General features: G+C 45.4%; 1 protein-coding gene across 1 annotated transcript in view; it reads left to right on the top strand.

Annotated features, from left to right (window-relative positions):
- The window catches only part of LOC144093934 (uncharacterized), a 229879-nt gene that overhangs the window by 102944 nt on the left and 112268 nt on the right, over nt 1-14667 (top strand). The window contains exon 2 of the mRNA XM_077627695.1: nt 8800-8835. Coding sequence (XP_077483821.1) covers nt 8800-8835 — 36 coding nt within the window. The remainder of the gene's footprint in view (nt 1-8799; nt 8836-14667) is intronic.

The raw sequence follows: 14667 nt of genomic DNA, 5'->3' as shown, positions 1-14667 counted from the left end.
GGAGAAGAATAACGAAAAAGTTTGCATGTTTTACCGAACTCTCTCGGGCTTCTCTGGGGCCGGGACTACTGGTGAATAGCGCATTTTGTCCTCTCTCTCTCAAGTCTGCCTCCTCCTTTCTCTTCGTGGAAACGGCCTTAGCGTCGCGACAGGGGGCCGCCTTCAAGGTTCATCGTCTCTAACTTGCTTGTAATGAAACCGCACATTTTCCTGGCAGGCTAACCAGGATTCAACGGAAAGCACTGCGGCTTGATTATAAGTGGGCTCTTCACATCGCTATCGCTACTCTGACTGGTAAAATTGTATCGCCTCTTCTTGGGCCACGGGGAGTTGCCTTTTTGCAATGCATTGCTATACTTTATTGCAAGGAGATGGCGCTAAAACGAAGTTCACAGCAGGAGCTCGAAGCGAGCTGCAAAGAGTTACGTATAAGCGTCCGTAAGCTCTGCGCTTAACAGATGCCAGCTTGTATGTTAACAGAGGTGCGGCTGGTACCATTGACTTTTTTTATTGCCTATTAGTTTTTGAAGCTGCATGCCTTGTTCTTTAGGTCGAGAAACAGTTAAGAAAGGGGGTTATTCTTAATGCAAAGGCGTTTTTATAAGTGTATTCTACTATTAGCATTGCCCACTGCGTATTTTCGAGCAATATAGTTGCTTTGTGAACAAAAAATCTGCTTTGGAGAGTTCAGTTCTGACGAATGCCAGCTTGCGAACTCCAGTGCGAGCACAGGTTTGTCAAGATAGAGGACTATATTTTATTAGCTCATGAAACAAAAACGTTTCTCCAGCAACGTAACACAGCAACGTAACACGGCAAAGTAACTGGTCTGGCTATGATTAAAGTGTACCCACCATAATCGGTAAGAAACAAGTGTAAAAAGTATGTGCGAAAATTCGAGCTAATGCGTTTGTGATTTCAGTGCAGTGTTCAGAGGAAATAGAACGAGAAAGAAACGGCTCTGAGGAGAAGAAACGTTTCGCTCAGGTTCGGCCCTTCAACCGCAACGTCAGGGGATAGGTTGTGGTTATCAAGGATCTGGTGGCCATGAAAGGGGAGGTGAAGTGTGTTTGTCGGCAGCGTGTTTTACAGGTAGTATCGAAACACCTTTATTCAGAAAGCAATGGGCCTTGCGTCAACCAGTGGCTGGCGCTGCTTTCAAGTTACTCTCCTCTGTCGGCCCTCTCAAAGGAGCAACATGTGCCTGGCAAGTCACCCACTGGTCGTGTGCTCTCTTCCTGAGTCTTAGTACCGGGCCGTGCATCCGCTTTGTGGAATCCAGGACCATACTATCCCAGAGAAGGAATTCACGTTGCTATGCCAAAATTGCTTTAGCAGAATGAACACTGTCTGGGCGAGTGCTGTGGTGCTGTCTCTTTGTATTTTTTTGTGTCTTCACTGCCGCCCAGACTCCGCACGTGGAGCATCCCGGCATGAATAGAGGGGGCAGAGTAAATAAAATCCCCGGGCCTCACTGTGTCCCACAAATGCCTTTTTGGTTTCGTACTGGTTGTCGACTTGCGATTCGGTTCAGCGCTGCGGTCACTTCTCATAGGGGCCGGTTATTTCCTCCCTTTCCTCCGCCGCGCCATTCTTTACATTTTCCGAACACTTAGGAATTCAAGAAACTCAGTATAATCGTGTCGCATCTTTAGCAACTTGTGTCAAGTTTTTACGTTTTGCGAGGCAGACCAGCGCGTCATAAAGTAATGTAGAGTAGAACCGAGCAAGAGTTACACGATGGCTCGCATGTTTCGCGTTCCGTAGTGACGCCCAAAGACAAATCGCGGGTCGTCAAATACCACCGCAGTAACCACGGAGTAAAGGTCGCAGGGCGCGCTGCTGCTGAGTCGTACGGTGCGCTCAGTGCGCGTGTTTCATTTTCACCGTGCTCTAAAAGTTCGGCTTAGGTTATGTCTTTATTTCAAGGAGTATGAAGTATTGCTGCCACGCCGTAGCTCCCTAACTCAAAGTCAGTGTCATAATATCGAACCGAAGCACGATTGAGAGGAAGGCATAACAGAGGCAGTAAATGCAAAAAAGGGCGCTTCGTGAGCAACGCTATGCACACGCATCATTTACGTGCGAAGTATCAGTAGTGAGGTCAGTCGTGTTGAGGAAGTCCAGATCGCAGACCCGACTGCCTAACCCCCATTTCTTCATCGGTGTGGTCTGTGTGTCGTACTGGGCAACGCATCGTGGGCTTTACTTTTCTCGTTGCATCCAGAAACCTTGTGCTACCACGGCAGGCAGGTCGCGAACAGAAAACTGAGGAAGCGGACAGGGCTTCGCCTGTACAGGCATAGCTGAAGCGTGGTGGTATTTCCTAGATTCAGGGTAAAACATTGCGCCACTTTTATTTTTCTTTTGGCACGCACAATAACTTTTCATTTATGGAGCGCAGCTAATACTAAGCCAATATACAACGATATTGACGTTATTGACGACATACAACGAGCAAATGACGTTGCGAAGAAGGCTATTAATGCCTCTGTGAAATGCACATAAGGTAAATAGCCGCAATCATCCGCAGCTCAGATGGCGTTGGACGTCTGAACGATTTGTTACATTTTCATGGCGAAAATACGGCGCAGGAAAACAGGGCAGAGAGACTAGAAAAACAAAAAAGACGACGCGAGCCTTTCGTCGACGATTGTTGTCCACGTAATGAGGAAAACTGCGAGCGCGCGAGAAGCTCCTGTTTCGCTCCTGAGCGAGTGGGAGCAGCGCACTGGTGGCAGACATCACCTCACGCTCTAGTAGCAATCACTTTCATACGGGGTGCTTCAATATTTATGGCTTACCGGTACGTTTGTAGAAAAGTGTCCCTTGCGGTTACGGAACACTTCCGCGCTGTCGCTGCCGGGGCTGTTAATCGGTACGCGCGTGCAATCGATCCATCTCCTTACACCTGGGAATTCGGCAACTTCACAGAAGTTCCGCATGAGCCTTGAAAACTGCGAGAACATCGGGCGCAGGTGCTTCGCGGAAAGTGTCAGATCCATAAATGCACAAGCAGTTGCAGCGTCGAGGGCACAGGTTGTTCGCGGTCGTCTGCGCTTTCATAGAGCATGACGAGCCGCTTCCTGGAGATTGCGGGCGAGGATATAATCATCACAGAGTTCCATCTGATTTCCCCGATCACGCAAGGGCGGTCGCGGAGTCTTCGGCATTGAATGCGCCTCTAAAAATGCCGCATTTGTGGCGTAGCACGCGAATTCACACGACGCGACCCTGCGTGCGACGTCGCTCCGTCGGACTGCCATGTTGGAAAAAAGCAGTAAGTCGGCTCGAAGCTAGCTCAGACGGTGACTTGAAACCTGACCGCCTTCAGTCAAGCCAAGTGAGGGCGCAAGGCGCCTTCCAAGTCGAGTAAGGCTTATGTCACACGATGAAGCTGCCTTGAGACGAGCGCAAGTCAAGTGCGAGCCAAGTTACTGCAATTCTGCATTCGGGGGTTAGAGAATCAATAGAGCTCCCCGAGCATGGAGATGGTGCGTAAGAAGGAAGCATATAACGAGCGGCTTTGAGTACACCGACCGTACGGCTACTGCTGAGAAATAGGGAATATTTTGGGTAATAAGGACATTCATTTTCATTAACATTAAGGAATGCCTTTGAACCAAGAAACCAAAGACGCTAGCATTGGAAACTTGCGCCCTAAGTTGGTTCCGATCTATCTACAGGCTATTCTTTAAATGTAGGTTGGCTTGCACAGGGAAAACGTAAGTGACGAAATATCAAAAGGTGGTATCAAAAGCCAAAAGACTGCCTTCCTTCTCTAGGCCAAGAAAACCCAGACCATCAGGTGAATGCTGAAATTCGCGCTTTTCTAAGTCCTTCCTGGCTCCCTTAGTGCGACTGAAAAGAGACTGTATCACTGAAATGCAGAAGCCTTAGTTTCCTTCAAGAATCAGAAGAAAGCGGTAATATCAAAGCAAAGGGCTGTACAAAGCTGGGCTATATATATGAGCATTCTCGCGCGTTGTATCTCTTAGCTTTCCTACGCGTCGCACTATCTTTGACCACTGGTACACATTTCTCAATCCACTGTGTTATGTAAGCGGCATCGCTCAATCACTGTTGGCCCCGCTCCGCGTATTTGTAATGCAGATAAGGTGTGGCTGCGTCTAAAATACATACCGAAGCATTCAAAAGCGCCACCCTGACGAACCGGGCGTGTAAATACGCGCCGATGCCACGAAACGAAAATAACGCGAGCATGAAAGAGCCTGAGGTGTCGTGAGTAGCATCATCGCGTATTCGCGGCCAACGCTTCTCATTCACGGCTCGTTTCAACCGAAAGGCGGGCGATGAAGATGGTGAGAGCGGGAAAGGTTGAGGCGTACCAGCTGGAACGGGGCCAACTCGCATTCGTGGCTCCGCCGAGGACGGAATACACCAAACGCTCCCCTGGCCCCGTCGGGTGGTTCATCCGACGCGTTGCCATGACAACCGCATCCCGACGGAAACGTTTTACGCCCGCCCTGTTTCTCAGGGTGTAACCTAGGCCGGGGCCAAGGCGTCGCAATCACCGCCGGTCCTCAGTGTGCGCTGCGATCGCAGGCGGGAGCGCGCACCTCTCCGAACGTGACCGCGTGCTGCGTATCTCAAGGGTGCAGTTGGAAGCCCTTTCTTTTTGTGCGCTGCCTCTCGGCGCTCTCGCACGTGCTGTGGCACTAGAATACCCTGGGCTCCGCAAATGTCGTGGCTGGGTGTTCACTGGTTGAAATTTCCACTGCATTCCTGCTCTCCTGTGTGTTTGTGTGTGTTATGCATAGCCGCTACTATGCTTCTCAGACGGCATTCGGTAGGTGTTGTTTATTCGATGCCTTCTTGTTTTATTCTATACCAAAAACCGCACGTAGTAAGTCCTGGCTGCAAAGCTTCTGTAATCAGAATACGGAGAAGAGGGTAATTCAATGAGATTTTTTCCTTATGAGGTTATCTTTTATTAACTGATGGCCACAAAGAGGTTATATTCAGATGAAAGTATGGAACGTCCTCCTCTCCACGACTCCATCGTTTTTGGTGATAGTGTCCACTAGCCACAAAGCACTTCAATTACAGGTGAATCGATCTCTGCAAGCCGTGATAGAGGATTGATGGTAGCTGTTGGCGACATCAGTGCCAGACTGCTTGGGTGAATTTTATTTCGGAGGCAGTCGTCTACTCCTGAGGTAGTTCTTTTATCTTGGCAAACACCCAGAACTCCAATGGTGCGAGGTCCGGGTTGTGGAGTCGTTGAGGCAGACTGACCACCCATATTCTTTAGAGATGACGTGCAGAGACTAATCCACTAGTAGCGGTAGTCAATTTGGACGCAACATTATTGAATTGCCTCATTTATTCAAAGTGTTGCTGCCCAGGAGCAGAAACGTATCGCGTCTATTTTTTACTGTTTTGATTATGGTTTACAGTTCATATGCACTCCAAGGCGAAGGTCAAAGCCAATCCCAGAGCGTGCTGGCCTGGCAAGGGCGAAAATGAGCGAGGCGATTCTCCTAGCTTCAATGCCATCAATTGATTTTCATTGTCTGGACAAACATTTTAGGATGCCTGGACCCGAGTGCTCACCCGCGTGCTCTCAAAGGCCATCAGCAGCAGCTTACCTGCGCCCACTGCAAAGCAAATTCGTCTCCCATATACCTCCAGCTGACGCTGTCCTGTGCCAACTGCGGTCACCTTATCCACGCAAACTTCCTAACCTCATCCTTTTATCTGACTTTCTGACCATCGGCTACGTTGTCTTCACATTACATGTCCGGCACATGTCCTTTTTTCTTATTTTGAATAAAACATAGTTAACTCTTGTTTTTTTTTGTGGTTCCCTGACCCATTCTGCTCTTTTCCTGTCTCTTAACGTTTCACCTATCACGAGTACATCAGCTAACCACCTCGAAGATCATCGTACGTCCGCAAATTCCCTGAGCATGTGGTAATCTTCCTTGCATTTTTTTCAGTTATCTTCGTCAATTAAGGGCGTACACGCCTAACTTGACTTAACCCTCTTCCCTTGCAATCTTTACGTCTACTTATTGCCAATGTTTTTTGCACAGCTGTAGAAAGTAACTTCGTAAAGTTAGCGACGTTAAATTAAGTTTTGTTACTGCCTTCACAGCAACTGTAGACAGTCTAGCATCACTGCGACGACTACAAAAGCAGTATATACAAGTCTGCGCAACTTAGGCAAAGTATGTGTTTCCTACCCTAGCAAACGCGTTATTCATTTACAGCTGTGATACGCATCATATACTATAATATTCCTTATATTATCTCGGTACTTCGAAAAAAAACTACCACAACGTTCATTTGTGAATATAAAAATCCACATAGTCTTCAGATTCTAATTCATTTTTTTTTCTCTAGCATATTTACTACTCTTATCCATGTATCCAGTTTGGGCCTGAAGTGAAACAAGCTTCCTTCCATGCACTTTGTTCTGGCATCCGAGATTCCCGCGTCTTCGAGCCTGCATTTTCTCGAGATGGGCGACCAAAGTCATTCCAAACCATTTCGAGGCCGCCGAAGAACCATCAATTTTCAAAGTCTGGATTCCTTAATGCCGTCCCGCCACCTTCCAAAGCACTGCTGTGACGACGCGGGCGGGACAGAGAAAGAGAGCGGCGCATGACGTTGTGCGCCCCGCTCTAGTCGTGCTTAACAGTAAACCCTACAGCAGAAAACAGAAAATAAAAATCAACTTCGTAGACTGTCATATATGCGGTGTCTCTTTCGCAGCAGTGAGCCGCCGATGACAGCGAGGACTGGCGCGCACACATGCATTACGGACGGCGCTGACATTCGGGATACAGTTCATCCGCCGCAGCGGCATATTCGGGGCCTGAGCTCTTTGATTCCATGGGACATTCGCTTCCGCGGAGGGGCAGCTCCGGGCAGAGCCGGAAGCACCACTTCTTTCTTCTTCCCCAAGTCATTTCTCGGCCAATCATCGAATTATGCATACGGGCTGTCCAGTCCGTTTGCTTCTCGCGGATTTCTTTTTTTTTTCACTCGCGGCTTCTTTCTTCATCCGCTCGTAGTCCCTGCCCGAATTCCGGCGCCTTAACTTCAAAGCATGTCTTTGCTGCAGGCACCGCTATAAAGCCTTTAATATTTCTTTCGGGATCACGCGGAAGACGCCACATACGGTGTATTTTCTGTTTTGTTTTTTTTACCTGTCAGCCTTTTCTGCGCTCCCACATGCAGGGCTTGTCCAAGGCCATAGGTAGGAAAATAGAGAAAAAAGAGATGAAGACGTAAATACAACATTCGAGCGGCAGCAGCCACGGCAAGCCATCGCAGTACTCGTTCGCTTTTCCCCGAAGGGAAATAATTCATACATCTCCGACTATCCAGTGGCATAAATGGAGGTGCGCTGCTCACCGCCTCATTCGACTGGGGCCACTGCTGCTCCCGCGTTCGTCAGTCTTCATGGCTGCAAGGAAACCAACGGCCTCACATAAATTATGGTAAACCCAGCAATGCGACGCCTCGGCGTTCTATCCTATCGACATTCCGTCTGCAGCAAACGGCATGCACGAAAAAATAAAATCGAAAAAATTTCACGCAAAACGGAAATTCAGAAAGCTGCCCTGGAGATATTGGCTGGCGCTGCACCTACTAGCCTCAGGGGGAAAGCTCTCCTTATTTTGTTCTGTACTTCACGAGTAAGCACCTTGGAATTTCTTTTTTTTCTTATCTATACCCCGCGGTTTTTTTCTTCGCTCCCATGTTTGTTTTCTACTAATTTACGCCTGTCAAGCGGCATCGAAGATGACGACTGTTCATGTCTAAACAACGAGGCTATTTTTTTGTTCTCCAATTTATTTGGGCCTTTTGCAATCGCGGAGGGTTTTCTTTCTTTTGCACTTACTGCGTATACGCAGACGATCTCTCTCTTCACCGGATACAATATGAGGTGCGAAGACGAAGCACGTATTCTGTTTGACGACAATTCTTGGTGCGTGCGGTTGTCTTCATATATTTTTCATTTCCTGAATGTTGTTTAGATGCCTTGGGTTTAAATCTTCACGTGTGTGTTAGTCTAATTCCGCTTTCTGATAATTTGTTTGACGAGAAGTTGTGAAAGGTGTTTGCGTCGTTCCTACGCACATAATGCTTCGCCGATCTTTGAAAACAAAGTGCGTATTGCCAAGGACAAAATTATATATTACGCTCAAATGGCGCTCCAGATGTCTGATTCGACAAAGAAGAGTAACACGGACAATTGAGCTAGTAGGTACATCTTTGAAAACTATCGAAAGCGCTGCGACCGGGGACACAAAGAGAAAGACACGAAGAACAAGCGCTTGCCCTTCGTGTCTTTCTCTTTGTGTCCCATGTCGCAGCGCTTTCGAAAGTTTTCAAAGCGTTAAAAAAGGCGACATTGAATTTAACCTCCACAAGCACACACGTGGTCGCGAATCGCCGACCGATAACGAAGCAATGTGTTCCGGCCGTTGCTTGCCCGCCATAGACACTTACGTCCCGGATAGCACGCGGAGTTTGTCGTAAAATTAATGCACGATGTTCTACTATTCATACTCGAGACATTAACAACGGCACTACTGTTCATGTAAACAAGAGTTTTGAGAGATAAAAAGGGGGGAGGGGGGGGGGGGGGGGGGGGGGGGCGTCCGCCGGCTGCTTTCCTTGATTAACTGGCGTGACTTACGATATCATACAATTCATTTTCTCGGTTGGGGCTCTTACCCAAATCAATGTTATCTAGCCTGTGACATTCTTTGATTGTTGCAGAAATGTCGTTTGCAAAACTTTTTCTCTACTTTTTTGCAGAGAACGAGGGAATCGAGAACAGACATCGCACTGCGAGTGAGTATGTTTTTTCTGCATGTTTTGTGCTATATCTGCGGGCAAAAACAAGCACTAACAATATATACTCGATCAAAACCGTGTGTTTTTCAATAGTAGACAGTACGTTTCCCGAGCCATGCACATAATGTGCAGATTTCTTTAGCTGCACCGTCAGCATTTCGTGCGTTGCGATGTGATCGCGATATTTCAGGTGATAGGTCTATCTAGAATTCAGCTTCATATCTCTTGAAAAACAAGCTCTGTTCGTCAGTGGCCTGTTCTGGAGGAAAAAATGAGTTCGAACCATCACTTCCGGCGCTGGCTAAGAGCATCTCATTCAAAACGTTAAATCACATTGAATCTTTCATAACTTAAAGAACGCACAATTGCGAGCAAACAATTTCACCACAATAAATTCAGCGCTATCAGAACGAACCACGCCTGCATTTTTTTTCAGCTAGTGTTCAACACTTGTGAAATTGCCAAGTGCTATTAACGGCTCTTTGTTGCGGTTGCTTTTTTCTTTTTTTTTTTGCTGTTCTTTTCCGGCTCGGAGCAAAGCCTATGATCTTCCTTCCTTCTGATTTCAGTCAATGGCGTTTTTCAGTAGAAATCTATAAACAAAACAAAGCCATGTGGAATCAATTTCTGAGCGTGTCTATGAACAAATACGCTGCAGCCAAAAGACGGTGCGCGTGAAATGTAATCTTCTTACGTTAGTTCCGCTATATCTTTTGTTAGACATTTGAAATAAGCACTCGGTCATGCATGCTAAAATAAGAAACGTGGATGGTATTTCGCCATCCGTTTGTGAACCTCGGTGAGCTAGGTGGCGTAGTTAAAAAAAACTGACCATAGCGGTCTTGTTTGGTACGAATTGTATTGAGTGGTGCCCTGAGTTGTCATAATTTCCAGCCATTCTGAAGCTACCTATATACACAGTTTTTTACGTGCCTACAAAATAGCAGTTTGTGATTCGCGTTGCATATCTACCTGGCTTTCTAAGTTAGGCCTGGGTATTCTGTATAGATGAAAAATGTTTGTTTTCAATCGAAATAATGCGCAGTGCCTGTGAAGAGTAAAAAAAACTTGTGCAACAAAACAAAGCCGCAACTCATATTACTTGGTCTGCTGGCCACGCAAAGTTTTGCCGACTGACACAGCAGCGTGTGCTGTTACGTTTTCTTTTGCTCCCTTCGTCCTGTCGCAGAACTCCTCCTGTTCCCAATCACCATAACGGTTCTATAGAAATCAAATTTAGAGTTACGTGTTTTCTTGTTTGTAATGATGCATAAGACATTGCTACACATTGATCATCACGTGATATTTACCTGCGATCACTAGGTAATTTATAATCGAATAATTTCTAACCTACTCCTGCTTCAACAGCGGAGAGATGGTGACGGCGTCGAAGGACAGTATAATGGAAGTTAGGCATGAGGAACACTTCCGGCCTGCTTCTTCCCTGCTTCCAGGCTACTGCTTCCGGCTTACTGCTTCGTCGTTTTAATTCGCTATAACGATAAAGCGATCCTGCCTCAAGCACCAGGATCACAAGTGATGACGAATCGATTATATATCAGTTTTCTGCATGCCTCACGTGACTCGTACTGATCTTTGACGTCATATTCATTGCTCAACCGTTTAAACCGAAACAGGAGACAGAAGAAATCTAATACTAAATTTTTTCAGCACACGTAGGCGAATACCACGCGTTGATCTATGTATAGTAATGTGCTACGCATAACTGAAAACAAGATAACTTGAAACCTAAATTTTGCGTGTATGCAACTTTAAGCTTGTTAACAAGTCTCTGATTGTGGAACCTAAGGATATAGGAGCTGATCTGTACTTAATTCATTTTATTGTTGTTATCTTCTTCAGGTGCGAATTTGGAGAGCAATTATTTTTATATCAGATTTTTATAAGAAACATACCAGGAATGCACAAAAAGCATTGAAGATTTCCTCGATGAATGATTATGCATATCAATTTCTGTCAGGCCGTCATATATTCATATCGTGACTCATCAGTATTTTCAAGGCGTAACTTAGATTTTTTTTTGACTGAGTGCTGTACTATTAGCTATTATGTAAACAAAAACACAATTTAAGGCACTTTAAAACGTTTATGATAGCAAAACAGACAAACAAAAATTGAATTCACCGCAGCTATGCAAGAGCTATGATAAAACAAATATCTGTCCGTTTAAGAAATGGACACTTGCTTTCGCTTTGCAATATTGACTTGCCCACACTCAACCTCTTTTCGCATCATTTAAAGTAACTCCAATTAATGACCTATATAATTTATTACTAACTAAACGATATGAAAGACAGCGGAAAATTTATGACGCATTCTTTGATGGCACCGCTAACTTACGGCTCAAAGCTAATTACTACCCAACACGTAACAACGACGTCTGGTATGTGCCATCCTTTCGTACTAATTTCGGTCGTCAAATGCACCGACATGTAATTCCAACTCTTCTTAATCGGTGCAATGAGCCCTGAGGCCCTAATGATACGATTTTTTTTCTTACTGCAAGTTTGCTCCTCCTTTCTCCCTTTTTCTCTTCTTATTGCTATTCTTCGTCTTGCATTCTTCATGAGCGTTTCGTGTTAATTCTGCCGACTTCAGTTATTTATTATTGCAAGAGGATGTTCACTAATTTTTTATTGAATATGATGTTTACCTAGGCACTGTAGTTTTTCTTTTTATTGTTTTGTCTGTGTTTTATTGCTGCCGGTTTTTATGTACGGGGGTGCGCCCCTCTGTCAAGTTAGTCATAGGCTTTTTTGGGTGCACCCCTAACATTCCTGATGTTGAAATAAAAATATTTTATTTGGATTTGCACCCTCCTACACAACATGCATGCCCGACAGTTCTAGACAAAAGCATTTTTGAGTGTGAAACCTTTCATGAACGCAAATTTTTTCACATAATGAAATATTTCACTATGCAATCAATATATCATCATGTCACCCGACGGCAGTCTTTCATCTTTTTTTTTCTATTCACGTTTTTGCTATCGTCGAAAGCGTTCCCCATTTGTTTTCTATGGCAGTCTTAACTATTCCATGCGACCGATAGAAACACTTTGAAACAAATATTTTGCTACATATCAGAAAAATGAACCATTACTTTCAATATTTACATATGAGTATGTTACAATTTTCCAGTTTCTGAAATTTTTGCCCGAGAATGTTTGACATGTTTTCAGACTTCAGCGCATTTTATTGCGTGCATATTTGTGTAACTCGTTCCTTTGATAGGCGATATCTTATGCGCAATAAGAACGTGCGGAAAAAGATCCTAAAAAGCGCATTCTATGCAGCTTAGTCCAGGAAGTTTATTTTCGGGAACCCATTCTCCTCGTAAAAAATTTGAAGCCATAATTTTTTTTATTGCGGAGGAAATGAGACAGCATTCATCTTTCACTCTCCAGTCCGTTCTGGCTATGATCCTATTCACAATTTGAACTCGCTGTCTTCAACACCCTCAATATATTTTAATTCTGAATTTCCTCGAATTTCTGCTATGCAACCAAGAACATTGTGTCACATGCATTGATCCCGGCGAGTCCTCCTTCCGCGACCAGCGAAGTGGCGCAGCGGTTGAACAATGCGCCACTGCACCGGCAGGTAGCTGTTTCAAGCACAGCCACTGATAGTGCTTGGGAGACGCAGGTTGCTCTTCCTGAGCATTGCTCGCAAGAGTAGCTACCACAAGCTTCATTTTTGCGCATGTAGTTCTTCGGGAGACTGTATATTTTGCACACAGGCCTGCTGTTGTCGTTGTCTGTCATTTTCTTCTTAGGCATTTGCATTTCTGCTTTGTCATTCTTCGGGCGGCGTCTCCCTCTACTTCCCCATAGGTGGAGAGGAGGAAGGGGAGAGTGGCAAGAGGTCAGGGGTGCGGTTTACAGGTGGCATGTGGAGTGAGACAAATCTCCCTAAACACCACTTACCAGGTCGAGGCGTCACACAGACACCGACGCCACACGCAGTTTTCGCTTTTATGGCCCTCCTGATGCTATCTGAATAAATCACCTCATTTATCATCTCACAGTGTCCTCTCGAGTTGACTTTATCTTAGTTAAATTTGCTGAGAAAAAGAAACAGTCAGGCAGAACTTAGGAGTAATCAGCTACTTAAGCTTCCCACTGGTATTGGTCAGTTTTCATTTCGCCTCGATAACATGAGCTAGAACTGTCAGGGATATCCAACAACACAAAATTCTTTCTCTGACAAAAAAAAACGTGCACCGGCCTCCTTCGAAGAAGAGCATTTGATATCTAAACATCGTTTTTGTTTTTCAAACGAATGCGTTTTTGTTCGGCCCTTTGTTTTGTTTTTTAAAAAGTTAGAATACTAAAGTATAGTCGCTTGCGGTGCTACGGCTTCAGCGGTTTTTTCATGACTTCTTCAACTCCACGCGTACACAGCTGGGTCTGCTCTAAGAGACGGACTCTTGCTAAGTGAGTCTTTACGAAGAAAGATTGATCGCGGAGGGACATCTACGCCGCTTTTAATTTCTTTCCTCCCTACAACAGCATTACGGCCGCTGTAATCGAAACATGAGCTTCCGGCCTACTAAGTTGTCGCTCAACTTCAGCCAACTTTGTCTTCAAGGCCGATACCGTATCGCTGTCCTTTAGAGTTAGAAACTCTAAAACAGATTTAGCTTGCTGCCTTCGCTTCGCAAAAAGAAGAGCCTAAAGGCAGTTTCAGTTCTTTCGTGCTTACTTACTGCTTTCCTTTTTATTTGCCTTTTCCCCATAACTTTTTCCCCAAGCTTCACTAGCACCCGGAGAGGCTTCTTTTCCGCATAAAGGGTGTTATAGAGGCGAAGCCCACTTCGGAAAGTTTGTGATGATGGCGTTTTTCGTTTTGTATTTGTTTTTTCCTTTTTATTGCGAAAGCATTATTCCGATGTGTAAACCTCGAACAAGGTCTTGCGAATTTTGTGGGTTCGTGGGCTTGTGCGAAGTGCGATGTTGGTCAGTTTGCGATGTTTGTGAGTTTGCGTCAATTTAAATAAACAAAAATAAAACAACTAAATATCCGCGACTCAGGTTCAAACCCGCGGCACCGCGAACATATAAGCTTCGCTCGCCATTGCGCTGAGCACTAGGCTATCGCCGCCACCGAACAAACTCTCGCGCTGTGCATTGCACACTGTCTTCTTCATCGACTAATACTGCTAGCAAATTAATACTCGCGCATTGAGCTACGTGATCTTAGTGACAGAGAGATGTCCGCTGCTTGCTTTGGCGTGGACAACACTGCTGCAGAAACGCGGCACAGCCGTATAGGCCTCCAGCGTACATTCGGTCAGTTGGCACTGACGATGAAAAAATTGAAGACGCGCATAACTGGCTCCCTGGGTCAGTGGACACATCAGTCGCACTTTCAGGTACGTGGTGGCGCTGTTGTCCACCTGCAAAAAAACTATGCTTTCACGCAATATTTCTTCCTTAGCAGCACTACACTGTGAGCCTTTGTTTTTTAAGGCGAGGAAAAAAGGGGAATAGGTAGCAAACAATCATGTCAGCCAGGAAACAGAAGGTAAAGTGGTATATAAAACATTATGATCGCGTGAGAGTAAGCACAAATAAAGGCGGAAGTGTAGCTCGGGCCTAAATTCAGTTTTACCCTTCCAACGCAGGAAGAGGCTCAGTAGAGGTAAGCTCAAAGAATTTAGAATCATTTTACTGAATTCCTGCCCGGAAACTAGCTACCGTAGTTATTGCGAACGTACAGGCAATACCGAACACGTTAAGTGGATCTTGTGAGTCAACTGCTTTGAGAGACGCCACTGAGGATAGTATCGTTTAACCTCGTCCTG

This window comes from Amblyomma americanum, chromosome 6 (genome assembly GCF_052857255.1).
Source record: "Amblyomma americanum isolate KBUSLIRL-KWMA chromosome 6, ASM5285725v1, whole genome shotgun sequence".
Classification (NCBI taxonomy): domain Eukaryota; kingdom Metazoa; phylum Arthropoda; class Arachnida; order Ixodida; family Ixodidae; genus Amblyomma; species Amblyomma americanum.
Note: the sequence above shows the minus strand (reverse complement) of the source record. Positions and strands in the feature narration are given on the sequence as shown.